Below are 20,796 nucleotides of genomic sequence, written 5' to 3'. Positions count from 1 at the left end.
TTAAGTAATAAAACATAGTTCATATGTATAGCCTTTAAAATACATGGAATAATTTTTCAATTTTCATCATTTTATATATAATTTAAATTTAAAAAAAAAAAAAAAAAGAGATATTTATAATATATGTACCTTGCTACGAAATAATGAAAATATGTACCTTTTTTAGCAAGTAATATTTGAATTTGTTATTTATAAATATAAAGGATAGTTTGTTATGTATGTATATATTATACATATATATAATTACATGTATGGTACATAGATTAATGCATATTGATTTAAGTTCATAATAATTTCTCAAAGAAATCGATCCTATGAAAGAATATTAAAAATTGCTCACAAAAAAATATATTTATTTATATAAGTTACTTGTTTATGCATCAATAAAATTGTAGAATATATGAATGTGTATGTTTTAGCATTTGTGTAATATTTTCCCATATATATATGCATACATACATATATATATATATTTTTTTTTTTGCTCCCTCTTAAACTTATGTGGTACATCGTTATAGTATAAAATTACTGTGGTAACTTGAAAGCGGGCAAGATAAAAATTGAAAGTGAAAACTTATAATAAAAAAAATAGGAGATTTTCCTTTCACTTTTTTTTTTGAATATAAGTTAAATAAAAATGAAAACAGGAAAAGGTATATTAATTTTTTTGATAGTTTTTATGCTGCTCCTAAAAGATGGTAATTGCATAAAGAAACGAAGAAATTTCCCAAAAAAAAATGTAAAATGTTTAAATAAAAGACTAAATTATATAAATAGTAAAATTATAAGTAGAAGGAAAGAAAATTATGTTAAAATGAAAATGACGGAAAATAAAATAAAAGGAAAAGATATTATATATGGAAATGAGTGTCGTAATGAATTATTAAAAGGTATATTAACAGTATCAGATGTTGTAAAACTGACTTTAGGTCCGAGAGGACGAAATGTTTTATTAGAAAAGGATTATGGAAGCCCATTAATAATTAATGATGGTGTAACTATAGCAAAAAACATTTCATTAAAAGATAGAAAAAAAAATAATGGAGTAAAATTAATGCAGGAAAGTACAAACATATCAAATGATAAAGCAGGAGATGGTACTAGTTCAACTGCTTTAATGACAGCAACTATAACAAAAAAAGGTATTGAACAAGTAAACAATAATCACAACCCTATACCAATACAAAGGGGTATACAATTGGCATCAAAAATGATTATGGAAAAAATAAAATCTCTTTCTACACCCATAAAAACGTATAAAGATATATTAAATATAGCAACGATTGCAAGTAATAATGATGTACACATGGGTCAAATTATTGCAAATGCATATGATAAATTAGGAAAAAATGCAGCTATTATATTAGATGATAATGCTGATATTAATGATAAATTAGAATTTACTGAAGGCTATAATTTTGATAGAGGTATAATTAACCCGTATCTTTTATATAACGAAAATAAAGATTATATTGAATATAGTAATGTTTCAACATTAATTACCGATCAAAACATTGATAATATACAATCGATTTTACCAATATTAGAAATTTTTGCAAAAAATAAACAACCTTTATGTATTATTGCTGACGATTTCAGTAACGAAGTTTTACAAACTTTAATCATAAACAAACTAAAGGGTGCCATCAAAGTGGTAAGTACATATTTGATGTCTTAGTAATTCTATATGTTTGATTAATAAACAATATGCGGATTTCTCTAAAATAAAAAAAATAAAAAAAATAAAAAATAAGGCAGTACAATTTTCTATTAAATAATTTCTCTAAAATTTTGCAATTTTTTGTGTCTTCCCTAATATTTATTTATTCTTATTAAAGCATCAAATAAATGTATATTTCATGCTCATAAACAAGGGATATAAAAAATCTAAGAATTATAAGAAGTAGAATAATTTATAATGATATAATTATTTTCTTCGGTATATTCTTCGCACAAGCCATTTTTTATGAGATAACATAAAATTGACATATTATCGAAATAGTTATTATAGTGATAATAATGATTTTGGAAATAACGATTACCAAGGGATTGATATAAAAATTTCGTCAACTTGTTCATGCATTTTCAATATGCTCCTGTTACCGCTATATGTGCTTTCTAGTTTTCACCACCTTTCATTTCTTTTCTTGATTTCTTTCTATGCAGGTTCCGATAAGAGCGCCCTCATTTGGTGATAGAAGAAAAGATTACCTAAAAGATTTATGTATTGTTACAAACAGTAAATACATAAGTGCAGATGTCGGATTGGACTTAAACAACTTGCATAATAACATGAGTAGCTTCGACAACAACTATTTGTCATTATTAGGAAATGCAAACACTTTAATAGTAAAAAAAGATAGGACGAGTTTAATTACCAAAGAAGAATATAAGGATAAAATAGATGAAAGAATTAATGTTTTAAAAAAAGAATTTGAAGAAACAACTTCGAAATATGATAAAGAAAAATTAAATGAACGTATAGCAGCATTATCAGGAGGTATAGCAAAAATATTAATTGGAGGTAATACAGAAACGGAGCAAAAAGAAAGAAAATTTAAATATGAAGATGCAACAAATGCTGTAAAAAGTGCTATCGACATAGGTTATGTTCCAGGTGGTGGTGTTACTTATTTAGAAATAATAAAATCGAACTTTATAAATGAAATACATAAAAAAATAGAAGAACAGTTTCAAAATGTCGGAAATCAAGAAGAAAAAAAATATCTTGATTTAGTAGGAAATTTAGAATCAGAAATAGAACTACAAAAAATGGGAGCTAACATAGTTGTTAGCAGTTTAGATGTTATTACAAAGCAAATTGCAGATAATGCTGGAGTAAATGGAGAAAATGTTGTTAAAATTATTTTAAATTCAAAAGATAAATATGGATTTGGTTATGATGTCAATACAAATAAATTTGTTAATATGGTAGATAATGGAATTATTGATAGTACTAATGTTATTTTAAGTGTTATTAAAAACAGTTGCAGCATTGCTAGTATGGTATTAACTACTGAATGCATGATGGTAGATAGTGAAAAGAAAGATAAAGGAGTGTTAGATCCATCTATAGATTCTAGAAATTATCTTTCTAGACATAGAAGAAGAGATTATAGAACCAAACTTGATGACATGGATGATGAGGATGATGACCTTGATGATGAAGATGATGATGAAGAGGATGAGGATGACGAAGACGGTGAAGAAGATGATGAAGAAGATGAAGACGAAATGGATGATGATGATGATGGATATAATTACGATGAATAAATATCAACGAAATGACATATATAATAAATATATTATAGTTAAGTATATATTTGAAAAAATATAAATATACACATATTTATATATGAATGTATATATATAATGCAAATTGGCAACAAAGCAAAAAATTAAAAAAATTGTTACAATAATAATTTACTTTTATTTTTAGCATACACAACTTTATTATAAATGAATTAAATTCATTTTTTTTTTTTGAAATAATTAATTTTATGGGTTATACATATATGTCCCTTTTATTTCTGTGGCTGTATATTTATTGGCTTTATATAATATATTTTTTTTATTTATTTATTAATTTAGCCTTTTTATAAGTTCCATGATCTTATAAATTTTTAAATATTCAGGAGAAAAATATATGTATATTTTCAATGGTCTTTTTTTTTAACATTTTTAAACAATTTTTTGCTTATATTTTCTAATTAATAAGAACAATGATAAATATTTTAAAAAATTAAATAAAAATATAAATGCTTTATTTAAATAATCTTAAAAAATATTGTATAAAATAGTTACATCGTTTTCAGTTTCCTTAAATGGAAATATACATATAGTGCTTGTAAATATTTACGAGCTTACATATACTATGTGCATGTCCATTGTTTCTTATTTTCCACGCATATTGATATTATTAAACTACCGTTATAAGCTAACGGGACGGTAATTCTAATAGCATGGTATGTAATAGCGCAATTGTGTAACAATATAAAAATATGAAAAATTAACTCTTCAAATTTATGAACAAGTAAAGTTAAATTGAGTAAAAAAAAAAAAAATATTATTTTTCATAAAAAATGTAAAAATATTCTGACTGTTAAGGTTTTTATGAACATAATATATAATATACTTCAGTTAATCCTAATTTATATATATTTTGTAAAGAATTGTACTATAAAATTAAGATTATAATAATGGGTTTGTTTTAGTTTTTTTTGTTTCACTCAATTTAGAAATGCTTTTATTTTATGTTTCCATTGTAATACTAGCATTTTTTCAAAAATATATTATCGCATATAGAAAGAAACCTCAATTTATTAATAACATAATTATATCAAAACTTAATAAAGATTATTATATTAAAGATGATATAGTCAATTATGCCAGATTTAAATATGTTTATAACATAAAAAATCATCCTATACACAATGTCACAGACCAAATACTACAGTTTTTAAAAACAAAGAACAATTTTTATGCAGTTTATAACAAATGCCCCCTATATAATAGTAACACATGCTTTAATGATATATTGATTAAAAATACAAATGAAACAACATCCTTAAAAAACAACTTTTACTTTTCTGATTCGTATTTATACATTCCTCAAGCTACATCATTATTTCCACACATTCATCAGTTAATAAATAATTACCAAAAATACTCAACATTAAATGAAGATAAAAACAATGATCATGGTGAAATTATAAACTTGAAAAAACTACATGGGGGCAAATATCAGAACAAAATAAATAATGGAAATAATTGTATTAATGATGAAACAGGAAAAGGTGGGATGAGGAAAAGAGAAAAAATAACTGATCAATATAATAAGTTAATTTGTGATAATAGTTTTAATAATATTGCAACATATATTTGTAAAAATAATGAATGTAACAAAACGCAAAGTATTAAACCAAATGCTTTGGGAAACTCGTTATTTTATCCTAATACAAATAATTTTAACAGTTTTGAAAATAACTATGCAATTATTTCAAACGTATTTAGAAAAGATAACATAGACAAATTACACTTTTCCTTTTTTAATCAAATGGATATTTATATAAAAATAAAAAATGAGGCAATTAGTAAGGAAAAGGAAATGATATATTTTTTATGTGAATTGTTATCATATATTTTTGGTAAAAACAGTACATGGAGGATTAAAGTAGATTCTTTTGATTTTACAGATACGTCATTGCAGGCAGAAATTTTTTATAATAATAAATGGGTAGAAATATTGGGATGTGGAATTTTAAAGGAAAAAATACTTTTAAAAAAAAATAAAAAATATGATATGCATGATTATTTAGCTGTGGGATTAGGGTTAGATCGAATTGCCATGATTAAATATGGCATAAATAGAATTAGAGATCTATATTTATACACATCAAATACCCATCAAAATTATATAAGTAACCCAACTGAAAAAAAACAAATAAATATGCATGATGATGTCCGAAAAAAAAACAATTTAATAAACAACATGAACAGTTGTGATAATTGCTACATTAGCCATAGTGGAAAAGGAATTCATATTAAAAATGTCGAAAAAAATGTTATAGATAAATTAAAAAATATTTCAAACACGAATGAGAAAACGTGTGCATTGTTTAAAGATAGCGAAAATAATATTTTATTGAATTGCCCTCAAAGGGAAGGTTTTGAATTAAAAAATAAATTACAAATTCTTTTCAAAACAAATAAAATGATAGATAAAAAAAAACAAAATGACGAATTTTTATATTTTATAAATTTATATAATATAAAAGATGAAGAATATGATCTGTCATTTTATGCAAATTGTGAATGGAATGATCAACTATTTACAAAAACTGTTTTGGATCTTAAAAATATACAAAATTTCAATTTTTTAAAAAAGGTTATTCTTCTTGATGTATTTTTTAATGAAATATACAACAGAACAAGTTACACATACAAATTTATTTATTCCCCAGCTTCCGATGTAAAGGTATTTACACCTATATATGTAAAAATATATATATTTTTTGAAATTATTCTTGTTCAATATCTCTCTTTTTTTTTAGGACCAAAAAATTTTTAAAGATTATGTAAAGAAACTACACAATCAAATAAAGGAAAAAATTGCATCTATGTACGACATAAGTATTAGATAATTCTAGATGACGATATACAGCAATTTATATATTTTCACATATTTGTTTGTTTATTTTTCGATTTTATTTCTAATCCTTTGGTTGTTTCCTAACAAGAGGATACTTCAAAAAATTCCACAAAAAAAGAAACTGCTCTAGGCCTCCAAAAACAAGATATATTTTTTTTTTTATAGAATTATAAAAAAATTTCATGGATATAATACTTCCAATTTTATTTATATGATCAAAAATATAAAAGTTAAAAAATTGAGCAATTAATTCGCCTTCGATTTGAGAATTTTGTTCTAATATAATGTCATTTTCTTTGCATATTATTTCACTATGTCTATTATTAATATTGTTTTCGTGTATGTTGTTATTCATATAAATATTCCTTATATATATTTTGTATACGAAAATCGTCTTTTTCTTTGAAAAAATGGCAACATAAATATAGTCCCCTATATTATAAAAATCAAAAAGAATAATTTTAAAACTATTTATTAATTTTAATTTGATAAAATATAATTCTCGATTTTCTAATATATCTTTATTATTATCACAATTTGTAAAATTTGGAGTATTGCTCGTTTTATTGGATTTTATGGAGCATTTATTAATTATTACATGTACATATGAAAAATAGACATTGTTATTTGAATGTATAAATATAATATTATTCCTTATATACATTTTATTAATTTTTTCATTTATTTTTATTATATAACTTGTAAAAATAAAATTTTCATCAAATACAAGTAATTTTTTATCACACAAAATAAAAACATAGCACATACTATTTAGTATAGTTGATGCAATATACTTTTTTCTTTCTTTTAAAGCAAATAAATTATTTAACAAATTGTTATTTAATTGTTTTATTTGTTTATTTAGTATATTATATAAATATAATGATTGATAAGTTAACACAACAATATGATTATCATAATTATCATAGTTATTAACTTCGGGATTGTTTTTTTTTTTTCGTTTCTTTTTTGACCCTTGTATTATTTCTTCTGAAATTTTTATAGAATCTGTTATTGAATTGTTGCACATTTTATGTACAGTATTATCATCATAAAGTGGTAAATAACTGCTAATATATCCTTCATTAGTTTCAAGTTGTTTATTTTTATCAAAAATCAAATTATTGGTTAATTTATTATCCTCTACTATCATTGGTAATGATAAAACCTGTTTTTTCTTTTGAAACCAACATATAGATAAAACATTTTTATTTTCATTTATAGAAGGAATACATGTTTTTTTTTTTTTTTTTTCATCATTATGAAAAAAGAAAAATCCAAATTGTGATTTTTTGTTAATAAATGATATAATAGGCAAGAAAGGGTGATTAATTAGATATGTGCAAATATTTATATTGTCATAATAAATATTTTTTATAAATATATCTTCATAATTTGTTGTTTGTAAATTATATATATTTTCATTCCCTAGAGAAAAAAATATATTATTATTAAAACATAAAATATTATATATCCAAGCACTTATAGTAAATTTTTTATAGATTATTTTATTATCATCTGTATCATATAAAAAGTAAAACTTTTCAGAATCATATATATATATATATTCTCTACTATTTAATATAAATTGAAATAAATAAAAAATACGTTTACAAAAAATGTTCAGTGAGTTCACAACTTTTTTTTCTTTTAAATTATATGCATATATAATTCCTATATCATTTGATATATATAAATTATTTTTTGAATCAAAAGATATACAAATATGATATTTTAATTCCTTCTCTTCTTTATTTATATTTGATCCTATTTTTTTTTTTTTGTCTTTTTCTTCTGTTTTGAGAATATTCAATGGGTTATCACATTCCAATTTATTAATTTCCACATTGTCTATATCAAGAATATTGTTATTTTTTACATGCACATCAACATTTTTGGCTGATTTGATATCACCAGGGTTTATGATTACATTATCTAATTCCTCTTTCTTATTAACATTAAAAATTTTAACGTATTTTTTTGTAGAAAAGGATATGTAATTTTCAAATTTTTCATTAAATTTTGAGCTAAATGAATATATTTTATCTTCTTTTATTAAATCAATAATAAAATATATTTCATAAATATAAAAATTAAGTATATAAATACAATCTTTATATCCAATAAAAATATAATAATTGTTCTTAATCAAATTAAATAAGTCATATTTATTTTTTACATTGAAATATTCTTTTACATTTGTTTCAAGAAAATTAATATCCATATTTTCCTTTCTTATTTTTTTTTTTAGTTTAATTTTTTTTTCAGGTAAAAAAAAATAAATATTTCCTTCATTATCACCATATATTAATACATAAAAAAGTTTTTTAAAAAAATTCAATCCATTGTTATTATTATTATAATCACAATTACAGACACTATTTTTATGTGTTAAATAGTGCGTACATTTTTCCTGTGCTAATTCAAAACAATATTTATTTTTCATAACTAATTTTTCGTCTACAGAATCTATGTCAATTGTTTTAATGTTGTTTTCATATACATCATTTACCATTTTGTTATATAAACTATTTTTTTTATTTATATATATATAATTAAAATTAAAACAATTAATTTTTTTATTTTCTCGTATTTTTAAAATTGAGTATTTTTTGTCCACATCAAATAAATGTATTTCATTTTTCTCATTATATAAATATAATAGATATGTCATATTTTCATCCTCTTTAAATATTTTCATGTTTTTGATTTTCCTTTCTATACCTTCCTCCTTAGATTCACATTTTTCATCACATTTTGGTTTTTTTCTCTCATTTAACAAAGAATATATTGAAAAAAAACGTGTGCAAACATTTACCAACTTTAATATATAACTTATATTAATATAAAACAAACATGATAAAACTTTTTCATCATTAAACATACTTACTTTTACTATTTCATTTTTGAATATTTTCCTTATAATTACACTATGTTTATGGATTGAGCATATTATATAATCGTTCACATTAAAACTATAACTATTTTCGTCATATTTTATTAAAGGAATAGGTGGAGAAAAATTTCCATTATACCAATATAAAGATGGGAAAAATAAAATGTTCTTTAAATCATTTTTTTCTTTTTTAAATATTTCATTTTTAAGTAAATTCAAATCATATTTTTTCAAATTTTCATATTTACTATTGATCATTTTGCTAATTATATATCTTGGTTAACACTTTTTTTTTGTTTTTTTATAAATTTCTTTTCTTTATATAACTTAAGAAAAAGTGGAATATTAAATTCGTATATCTTAGAATTTAGCCATCATCCTATATATAGTACATAAATAACCAAAATAAATTATAAAATAATTACTATATATCAATAAAAATGTAATTTTTTTTTCTCTTAAAAAATTTACATATATTTTTTAAAGAGAAAAAATTACCCCGATATTTCCTTTGTAATATTATTATATATAGGTACCAAATTTACAGAAAATTAAGTGAAAAAATGGAAAAAAAATAATTGTATTTTTTTTAGATTATTGATGAAATCCATTCATTTTGTAGAGAAATAACATCAACTACATCTGAGCAATTCTATTACCCACTCATACATATGATCACCTCAAAAAGTGAACAAGTGTACTATATATTATATAATTTTTCTTATATTATCTTAGACTCGTATGTTATTTATATTTCAAAAAATTCCAAACCCATTGAAGTGAAACTTCTATCTTTACCTTTACTGGGTTTTTCGGAGTTTCAAAAAAATTAATTTCCAAATATTTTAATTAATTCGTTTTAGAAATATATATATATTCCTTTTAAAAGGTTCTCATTACTTTGCTTTAAAAACTTCATAAAAAAATATTAACACAATAAAAATAAAACACATTTTCACATATTCGTTCGATTAAAAATTAATAAAAATAACATATAGTTGTTCATAATTGTGTATAAAAAAAAAAATCGACAAGCGTACATATATATAACACATAATAAAAATCAGTTGCATAGATATACGAGATTATCATAAATAATATATATATATAATAATATTAATTAAAATTAAAAAAAGAATATATATGTTTTATGCCCGTTGCATCCTTTCTACACATTTGCGTACATTGAATAATATACACGTAAATATTATATTTATGTTAATTAAATTAAAACATTCAAATAATATAATTATTTTCATTTCAAAATAAGTGGTCGAAAACTATCTTGAGAAAACAAGGATAAAAAAAATATATAAACGATAAAATAATTAATACTTAAATACAATAACAGATAGCCAAAATGGCAACTAATATATGACAACTTAAATAATAAATGCGCATATTAAATATCAATAAATTAATGAGTCTATATATATATATATATATATATATGCCATTCAAATCGTAAACGAAAAATTAAAAATGCATAATATGCATATTTATGTGATCATATTTTCTGAATTTTTTTTTTGGGTAAGAAAAAAGGATGGCTTATTATAATTTTAATTTTGGATACTGCAATTTTATTAATAAACTCAAAAGATGCGAATATATGGATAACGCGGATAACTGCACATTTCGAAGGTTGCGAATGGACAGACGGTGTATGTGAATTATAGACAGAAAGGAAAACTAGGAGTGTAATTTATTTTTTTATTTTTAAAAAAATTATATAATAATTTTTTTAAAATTTTGATAATTTTCTATTCACATTAAGTGAAAGATATATTTTAAAAAAAACTGGTGCTATCAGTAATTTCATCAATAGGGCCCATATGCTATAATCGGGTTTTATTTGTCACCTCTTTTAATTTAATTTCGAATTATTTTGTATATTTCAAAAGAATAATATTAATAAACTGTCAATCCCATATATATTTATATTTTTTTAAAATTTATAACCCCTATATAATAAATGGTTATTGGAATTATCATTATTATTATAGCTTGTAATAGTAGTACCATGATTAATTACACATGTTGTATTTTTATTCGTAATATTATTAATAATAAGCTTCGTTCATGTTATTAATTTTAGTATTTCCATGATTATTATTCTCGACACAATCAACAGAATTGAAGTTTTCATTTATAGTAGTTTCATTAACTAGACTTAAAGGGTTGTTATTATCTCCATTGTTATTAGTATTATTATTATCTCCAATATTATTGTTATTAATATTATTACTAATTATTTTATTATTTATTACATTATTAATATTATTACTTATTGTATTGCCAATATTATTATTTTGATTTATATGAATATTACCACCATTGGCAGATTGCATCATAGAATTATAATAATTAAAAAATGCATTTTTATTATTATCATATAAATTTGATTTATTGTTCGAAAAATAATTATTGTATCCATCAGGCATAACTACACATGAATCATCAATGTTTACTTCGTCACATACATTTGTTAAATTATTATTAATATTAGAACTTTGATATGAAAAATCATTTTCATTAAAATTGATATCATTTGGTTTATCTTCTACATCATTGATAATGCTGGTAAAATTTTTTATGCTTCCAAAATCCTTAATATTATTAAATGATAAATTTTCATACATACTATAATCTCTCCCTTTCATAGTAGCATTACTTGTGCAATTTCCGGTTCTATTTTCTAACAAACCATCGCTCAAACAATTGGTCAGTGACATATATCTTTTTACATTTCCTTGTTTTGGATGTAAATGGGTATTAGAATTTCTAGTAAGGATTTCATTAGTTATATTATGATGGTTTTTTTCTTCATAATCCATATCTATATCATTTATAAAATCTATATTAATTAAGTTTTTAAAATCTTCTTTTATATCTTCATTATTATTATTTATATGATTATTTTGCATGTATTTTTTGTTTAATATGTTTGAACTGAAAGCGGAACTACAAAAACTATTATTGTTATGCGATTTTACATTACTTAATCTATGCATACAACTATTTATCATTCTATCCATATTGCTATTGCTACTGCTTCTACTTCCATTGTTATTATTATTTAGGGGTCCGTTAATTATAGAAGCACTCGAATTGGTATTATTATTTTCAAGGATATTGCTATTATTAATAACCTTATTATTATCCATATTATTATTAGTGTTATTATTATTTGTATCCACATTATTCATTGTATTATCAGTATACGTATTATTAGCTATATAGCAGTTTTTAAACTTTCGAAGTTGATTTTTTTCTTTTTCAAAATTTTGATCCATAATAGTAGTATTAAAATGAGTTAAACTTCCTGCTTCATTTTGTAAATCTCTATTAGAATAATTATTTGTGTTTCTAGAATTATCATTTAATATTCGATTATTTAGAGCTATTGATATGTTACTATTGTTATTAGTAGTATATGAAAATACATGATCATTTAAACCATTAATATTGCCATTAGTATTATTAGAATATGATGCATAATGTGTTTGTTTTTTTAGATTAAAACTTTGATTATTATTCATTATATCTTTATTAATTGAATGGCCAGTATTTGTATTTACAAACGTCGATGCTGATAAAAGTGAAGCTCCTGCTGTGTCTGTTTCTGTTCCAATACCATTTCTATTCATATTTTTATTTTTTAAAATATACATATTCCTTGATGGGTTTCTAGATGTAAGCATAGTTGCACTATGATTAATATTATAATTTAATTTTCCATTTTCATTTTTTCCATTTATACATATATTTCCATTAACAATAGTACTGTTGTTATGTACGTTATTTCCATCATCATCATTAGTAGTATTAATAAAATTATCATTATTTAAATTATTAGGCATTAAGCTATTCGCATTAAATATATTACCTCTGTTCATATGGTTATACATTTTATTTTCAAAATAATATTTTCCATTTTCTTTCATATTATGTATTCCTATTCTACTACTTATAGTGTTACTAATATTTTGGTTATTATTGTTTCTATTTCCTAGAATTCCATTAGGTATCATAACAGTAGTTGCTCCGATATTATTCCTATTATTATTAACAGGATATAAGCGAGAAGTTTGCATAATAGTTGTACCATCTCCTGAGCAGCTAACCATATTGGTATTGCAAGGAATATTAACAGAATTATCAATATCATCAACATTGTTATTATTATGAGCAAATATAATATTATTCTCCATATCATCAAATGTACTATTATTAGACATCATACTATTGTTTACATAATCTGAATTTATATTGTTAAATCCTTTAATTTTATGAAAATATTTTTTTCCACCATTATACTTTTTAATATTAGTATTACCCATATTGTTTATTACGGAGTTATTATTCTTTATGTTACCACCTTGCATAAAAGAATGCAATGTAGATGTGCTATTATTATCACAACGACTATTACCAGTAGAGCCTACTGTTCCCATAATATTTTTGGTATATGAATCATATTGAAAATTAATTTTTTCTAATTTTTCAACAGAATTATCTTGGCACAAATTATAATTTTCTTTAAACAAAAACAAATCATGATTATTTTTGTTAATTTTTTTAATTTTTTTAAAATCAGCTGTAGAAGATCTAGGCACTGCTCTTTCTATTCTAAGGTCACGAACTGATATGCTACTTCTTAGCGGGATATTAAAAAAGTTAAACATATCTTCTTTCCATTTATCTGGAGTATTTTTATAAGCTTTTAAAAATTTATTCATACATGCTAATGTTTTAAACTTTATTTTTATATGTGACCCCTTTGGCGGATGGAAATATATATTATCAATTTCTTCATATCCCATTAATTTCAAAATATAAAGCATCTGTTCTTTGGCTTCTATATATTCAGCTAGCTTATTTCTTTCAGCAGAATTTTTGGGTAATTCTAATGGGTATTGGCATCTAGCACTTTTAGGAACCCACGAAATATATACCATCATATCACTAAAATAATCATTATCTGATACACTATTACAATTGTTATTATTCATATTTGTGTTGTTATTAATAACTCCATTAGCAATATCTCCTAAAATACTATTACTACAAATATTATTGCTATTCCCCAAGTTTGTACTGGCATTTGTACTCATATTACTATTTGTTTTATTATTGCTATTGTTGCTACTAGCATTACTACCATTCATGCAATTGCTGTTATTTATTATACTATTATTAGTTCCATTATTACTACCCATATTGCTACAATTAAGTGTTGTGCCATTACTATTGCTACTAATAAGAAGATTGGTTGCTGTAGTGTTACTATTCAAATGATTTCGATCATATGATATACTTTTCGATGTACTTTTATCATTAAAGAGAATGTGATTATTCTTAGAACTATTACTATCATTACTCATTATTTTTTTTTTAACATTTTTTTCCCTTAATTTTTTTTCAACAAAAGACGATGAAGCGTTAGGTGTACATGCTGATAATAAAACTTGTGCATCATTGTTTTCTTTACGGAAATAGTTTGTTTTTTTATTGAAATTTAATTTATTTAATTTATTACTTCCATTTCTTAGGGAACTAAATGGTGTTTTATTCTCTAAATTTGAATGGTCATCTTCAAATTCTTGCCTCTCGTCAAATTCATCATCATCCATTTGATCGATTCCATTTATACTTTCTGAAACTTTTTGAATATTTCTATTCATGCTCATCAAATAGTTATTATTGCTGTTACTTCTCGGACTACTACTACTATTACATCCAACCATAGACATATTATTGTTTATACCATTTTGAATAACTAATGATAATTCATTTTCCACAGCATCATGAATTATATTATTATTTACACCATTACTGTTAGTATTGATTCCATTACCAATTATATTTTTGGCGTTTCTGTCAACATTGTTATTTATTTTACTATCCCTATTTGTATTATTAGAAACATTTACAGTTATTATAATTCTTGTAAAATTATTCATATTGGTGAGTCTTTTTATTACTTTATTTATTTCTTCAATATTATCAACTGCTGGTATATACACATTTTTATATAAATCTTCTAAAACATATATTATTTGATTTCTACAAAGGATTATAAATATCGCACCTACATTTCGATTTTTCATTACACTTTCCTCAAGATCATTATAATATTGTTCTAACGATTCTTCTTCCATTCCTTTTAATATTTTTTCAAAATTGTCAAAAAATGAGATTTTAATTTCATTTAATCTCGAATCATTCAAATTTAGTAAAATATTATTTTTTTTTTTTTTGAAATTTTTTAAAAAGTGAAATATTAATTCGTTGTTTTCTTTTAATTTTTCAATTTCCTCCTTTACATACTTTTTAAGATTATTACTTCCAATATTAATATAATCTGTTAAATCAATTAAGTATTTATATAATTCAGTATACAACAAAAATATTTCATTATTTTTTTCATCATAAAGCCCATCGTTCATTCGTATTTCCTTTATTAGTTCTTCTATTTTTTCTCTACATTCTGATTCTCCAATTTTCATTACATTATCATTATTAATATTATCAATGCTATTACCTCCATTCTTTTTATTATTATTATTGTTATTGTTGTCATCAATATCATCACTTTTATTTTGTTCCAACTTATATAATTTTTCTTTATCTTCACTTTTTTTTAAATCGTTTGATATATTTTTATTAGTAATCATTGAGGCTACTGCTGGTACACCATTGACATTGCATGTTATGTTATGTTCATTTTTCTTTATTTCTTTAACATTACCATTTTTTGTTAATTCGCCATTTTTTGGTGCATTTTTTGGAGACAACCCTTTTGAACAACTTACATCATTTTTGGAATTTATATCACCCTTTTTAGATGCATCACCTTTTGGAGTTGATTCACCCTTTTTAGATGTATTACCTTTTTTGGCTGATTCACCCTTTTTAGATGTGGTACCTTTTGGGGCTGGTTCAACTTTTTTAGATGTGCCACCTTTGGGAGTTAGTTCACCTTTTTTAGTTGCATCATTTTTTTTTATATTTGTTTTTTCTGGCTGGCCAGCATTTAGGTTTTCTTTTTTCGATTCATCGTCTTTTAAGCTATTATTAGCATTTTCATCAACATCACAATTACCATTTATACATGCTTCTTCTGATATAGATTTAGATTTGGGTTTTTTATAATTATTTAAACGGCCTAGCAAATTAAATAAATAACCCCCACCATTTCCACCTTCTGGGTTATTATTATCTAAGCAATTATCGTTGTTACACTCCCTCTTTTCATTTTGATCAATTATAGTTCCTCTCTTTGTTGTTTGATCATCAATCTTCATATTAATTTCTGAATTGACACCTTCCATTTTTTTATTTTTTTTTTTATTAGTGTTAAATAGGAATGAAAAACACAAAATGTGTCAACAAACTATAAAAAAAACGTAAAATAGAAAATAAAAGAAAGTAGTACAATAAATTCACAACCTATTAATAAAGTAATATTCCTATATGGAACAAAAAAAAATAATATTGTAGTATAATAGTTCTACTACTTGTGTAACATATACGCGTATAAGCCACGTTAATATATATATATACAAGGTGCATATGCAGGACAATAGATATTATATAAACATAAAAATATATATATATGTATATATATATATATATATATATATATATACTTATGTAAATTTCTAATTTAAACCACATACATTAAATAACAATAAAAAATAATAGATTTTTATAATTTTATAGTAACGATATATATATATATATATATATATATATATATATATACGATTATTTATTTTTTTATATTTATATAAATTCTCTATTAAAAAAAATAGTTACATATTACAAAATATTTGTATATAAAACAAGTATATATGAACAAAATATTTGGTTATATATTAAAAAATAAATAGTGTATGCTAAATATATAATAAATGCGTAGATCACCGAGAAATAAAATAAAATAACTACGAGGCACGGTAATTATTATAATTAATAATTATATGGATGTTTATATATAAGTAGTGTTATATACACATATTTTTTTATTAACAGGATTTTAAATTTTACAATTTTTTTACCAATGCTGTTTTTTATATATATATGTGTATATAATCACATGTATGAAAAGAAAATACAAGTGTATCCTTTATAAGTATAATTTTGAATTCTATATTTTGTCTTTAACAATAAAAAGAATACAAATAATATATATTGTATGTATAATATATATGTGAGAAAAAAATGCAACTTTTTCTATTCTAATAAATATATACAATTAAAAAAATTGTTTTAAATCACGTGTAATAAAATCGTAAGAATTCATAGATCATAAATAAAAATAAATATCAAATTATTCGACAAAGAACGAACTTTAAAAATATACTAATTTCGTTTTTTTTATAATATACTTCACAGATATAGCAAATAAATATAAAAATGAAAAGTTCAATTGTTTTGTTTTTCTCGTATTTATATATTTCTCTTTTATTAGCACTCTATATAAATATATGTAATATATATTTATACACTTATTATATATGTTAGCATATATTTATTATACGTATTTTATTATTTTTCTTTCTCTAATTTGTATTTGAATTTTGTTTCTTTTACGTAATAAAAACCACTGGTATTTTAAAACGTATAATAATATAATGTAGAAACACGATTATATAATAACATTAAAACAAATTATAAAATCGACATTGTATTTATATCTTATATATACTAAACTTCATAAAATTTCACAATTGATGTAAAATTTTATATACTATTATTCATATGGCATTCTCATGAAAAATATACAAATATGTGTGTACACAATATGCATATATAAAAACAAATCATTCAAAAATAAAAATTAATAAATATAAAACAATACTTTTACCAGTCAGTATTCCATAAATCAAATAAAAACATATGCAAACAAACATTAGTTAAATATACATATATACACTCTTATATATATAATATATATTATTTTATGTATTATATAACGTATGAGGAGTATATATCCTTAGTCCTTGATTGGTTCTTATTGATATATGTATAATATATCATTATATATAAACACACACACACTTAATAAAACTTCACCTATGTATTTAGCAATTGTACATATAATTATATTATCTCAAAAAATTCTCATAGAATTAAGATCAAAAAAAAAGAAAATAACATGAAAAAAAAAAAAAGGAAGAACATATATAAGTAAGAATAATATAGCGTCGCAAATATAATAAACGAGTATTGTACAAAATTACTTACTCGTGTTATTACAATAAACTTATTATTCTAAGCATAAAGTTTTCATAATTCCGTATAAATAATATAGATATGAAATTATCGATATATGTATCCTCTCATAAGCTATGTTCATATATATAATATATACAATCATATTACAAAGATTTGCAGAATTTCACATTTAGCATTTATGTAAATTAATATATATTTATTTATTATATCATTAGTGTATATCTCACATCAATATATATAGCATTTACATGATTTAAAATTACACACTCTTTAACTTCATTAAAACTATTTTATATATATAAATATAATTATATCTAAGAATTGAAATTTTACATTTTATTATCAAATAACAAACTCGTTATTAATGAATTTATCATTGCCTTTCTAACATTGATATATGATATAAAAAATTACATATAATTACATTATGTTATCACTGAAAATTTTAAATCATAGGATTATAAAAACTATTAAAAAAAGGTAAATGTAATAAAAAAAAAAAAACATTTACTTATAAATATATAAATCATGCATACATAAAATATATAATTCTCAATTTTTATTATAAATAATTAAGAATCGAATTAAAACTTATATTTAACAAAATTAAAAAAATTATACTTATGTAATAATAAATATATATATTATATATATATATAATATATATATCATGCTAGCTTTCAATATGAATGAAAAAAAAAGAGCGAAAATGTGAAGAAAAAATGAATACTCCCACCAATGAAACTAATAAAACAAACCCATAAAATAACTTTTATTCATAATATTATATAAGTAATATACATATAAATAGTATTTACATATGAAAGTATACAAAGTGAACACTACATATCATACATGTGTTTTGATTTTCATAATTCGAAGAATCTGATGTGAAAAAAATAACGTATTCGAGTATATATATTTAAGTTAATAATTATTGCAGCATTATTTGCTCAAATATTATGTATATATTCATGGGATGCAAAATATCCAAGCTTATTTTATTTATTTTTATTATAAAGTGAAAATAATAACCCCCACAAATATATACATGTGCGTGGAAAAACATTTAGCACTATTATAATATGTAGGTACATGGAACCTAGCAATTATTATATGAACACAATAAACATAATATTTTTAGTATATTATTACATATATCAAATAAATAATACACGCACCACAAAAAAGGGGGGCTTTGAAAAAATATATGAATTTTACAAGGTGGTATATATATGTGCATTTGTAATTATATCATAATAATAAATATGTATAACTCCACCCGTGTTTCAATTTATATGCTCTAAAAAAATATAAATATATATTTATATAGTGGCAATGTTCCAAATGTTTTATAGTATAAAAAATGCTCTCCTTTTAAAAATATAAACTTAAACGCATATCACATTTTCTACACTGCATAGGGTATTTTATATATAATATGTGCATATGTATAATTATATTTATAAAATTGATCCTTTTTTTTCTATATTAATACAAGGCTTCTAATTTTCACCTTTTGCTTATATAAAACGTCTATAAAGAGAATTTATTGCATAGCTTAAAAAAAAGTAATTAAAAACATAATAATGTTTTATTAAACTTACATAGAAGGTATAGAATTGAAAAAAAAAAAAATAATAATATTGATCCGGATTGTATTTTTATATTTTTATCCTATCATATTATATATTTTGATTTATATTATAATATTTGTTTTGTAGGGTTCAAAGTTTTATTTATTATATATGTATAAAAATAGCAAAAATGCTAATTTAAAAAAAATATAAAGTTTAAAATTTTCATTTATTTGTACACTTACTCATATGTGTGGAATCGATAATAATATATGTATGTATATATTTAAATATATTATTACGTAAATAGATTTATATATGCATCTATATTTATATAAAATGGCATTTAAAACAAGCTCATTGGAAAATATATGTGCATATAATCATTTTAAAGTATAATACCCCCTGAATTATATATTTCCAAAAATCTCATATAGAAAAGGGGTATTATAAATATGTAGTGATGATAATAATATTTTGCACTGCTATTATTATTTTTTCTATTTTTCTACATAGATATAATAATGATAATTGTAGCAAATAATGAAATTTTCATATACACAGAAACATAAACAAAGTAAAATATATAAAATATTTTAAACTTTCAAAAAGAAGGGTAAAAAAATTTTATTTTTCTTTATATTTAAAAAATTGTTATTGAACTTATATTTTCCCTGTCGTGAATTACATTATTATATCTTTTATGTTTCGTATTTTTGCTATTAATTATTGTAACAATATATGCTAAATAATAAATTTGTTTTGCTCATTTCAAAAGATAGGGATAAAATGCATATATATTATATATGTATATATATATATATATATATATATACATATAAACGAAAGGGAAAATAAGTATATACACATTTATGGAAAGTATTATATATGAAAATAGAATATATAATGTTATAGGGTTGTTTTAA

General features: G+C 21.9%; 4 protein-coding genes across 4 annotated transcripts; 2 read left to right on the top strand and 2 right to left on the bottom strand.

The window, feature by feature from the left end:
- Window positions 1-637: 637 nt before the first annotated feature.
- On the top strand, window positions 638-3,273 carry PBANKA_1446800 (60 kDa chaperonin, putative; the record flags this gene model as incomplete). The annotated part of the gene is made up of 2 exons (XM_034567834.1): window positions 638-1,654; window positions 2,167-3,273. 2 exons carry the CDS (start codon window positions 638-640, stop codon window positions 3,271-3,273), a joined length of 2,124 nt encoding a protein of 707 aa, XP_034424292.1.
- A 967-nt stretch (window positions 3,274-4,240) lies between these two features.
- PBANKA_1446700 (phenylalanine--tRNA ligase, putative) lies at window positions 4,241-6,143 on the top strand (the record flags this gene model as incomplete). Its single annotated transcript, XM_034567833.1, has 2 exons — window positions 4,241-5,977; window positions 6,054-6,143. The coding sequence occupies 2 exons, from the start codon at window positions 4,241-4,243 to the stop codon at window positions 6,141-6,143; spliced, it is 1,827 nt and encodes a 608-aa protein (XP_034424291.1).
- A 69-nt stretch (window positions 6,144-6,212) lies between these two features.
- Window positions 6,213-9,305, bottom strand: PBANKA_1446600 (WD repeat-containing protein, putative; the record flags this gene model as incomplete). The annotated part of the gene is made up of 1 exon (XM_034567832.1): window positions 6,213-9,305. The coding sequence occupies one exon, from the start codon at window positions 9,303-9,305 to the stop codon at window positions 6,213-6,215; it is 3,093 nt and encodes a 1,030-aa protein (XP_034424290.1).
- Window positions 9,306-11,110: 1,805 nt separating this feature from the next.
- On the bottom strand, window positions 11,111-16,384 carry PBANKA_1446500 (asparagine-rich protein, putative; the record flags this gene model as incomplete). The annotated part of the gene is made up of 1 exon (XM_034567831.1): window positions 11,111-16,384. One exon carries the CDS (start codon window positions 16,382-16,384, stop codon window positions 11,111-11,113), a length of 5,274 nt encoding a protein of 1,757 aa, XP_034424289.1.
- Window positions 16,385-20,796: the final 4,412 nt, after the last annotated feature.

The sequence above is a fragment of the Plasmodium berghei genome, assembly GCF_900002375.2.
Source record: "Plasmodium berghei ANKA genome assembly, chromosome: 14".
In the NCBI taxonomy this organism is placed as follows: domain Eukaryota; phylum Apicomplexa; class Aconoidasida; order Haemosporida; family Plasmodiidae; genus Plasmodium; species Plasmodium berghei.
Note: the sequence above shows the minus strand (reverse complement) of the source record. Positions and strands in the feature narration are given on the sequence as shown.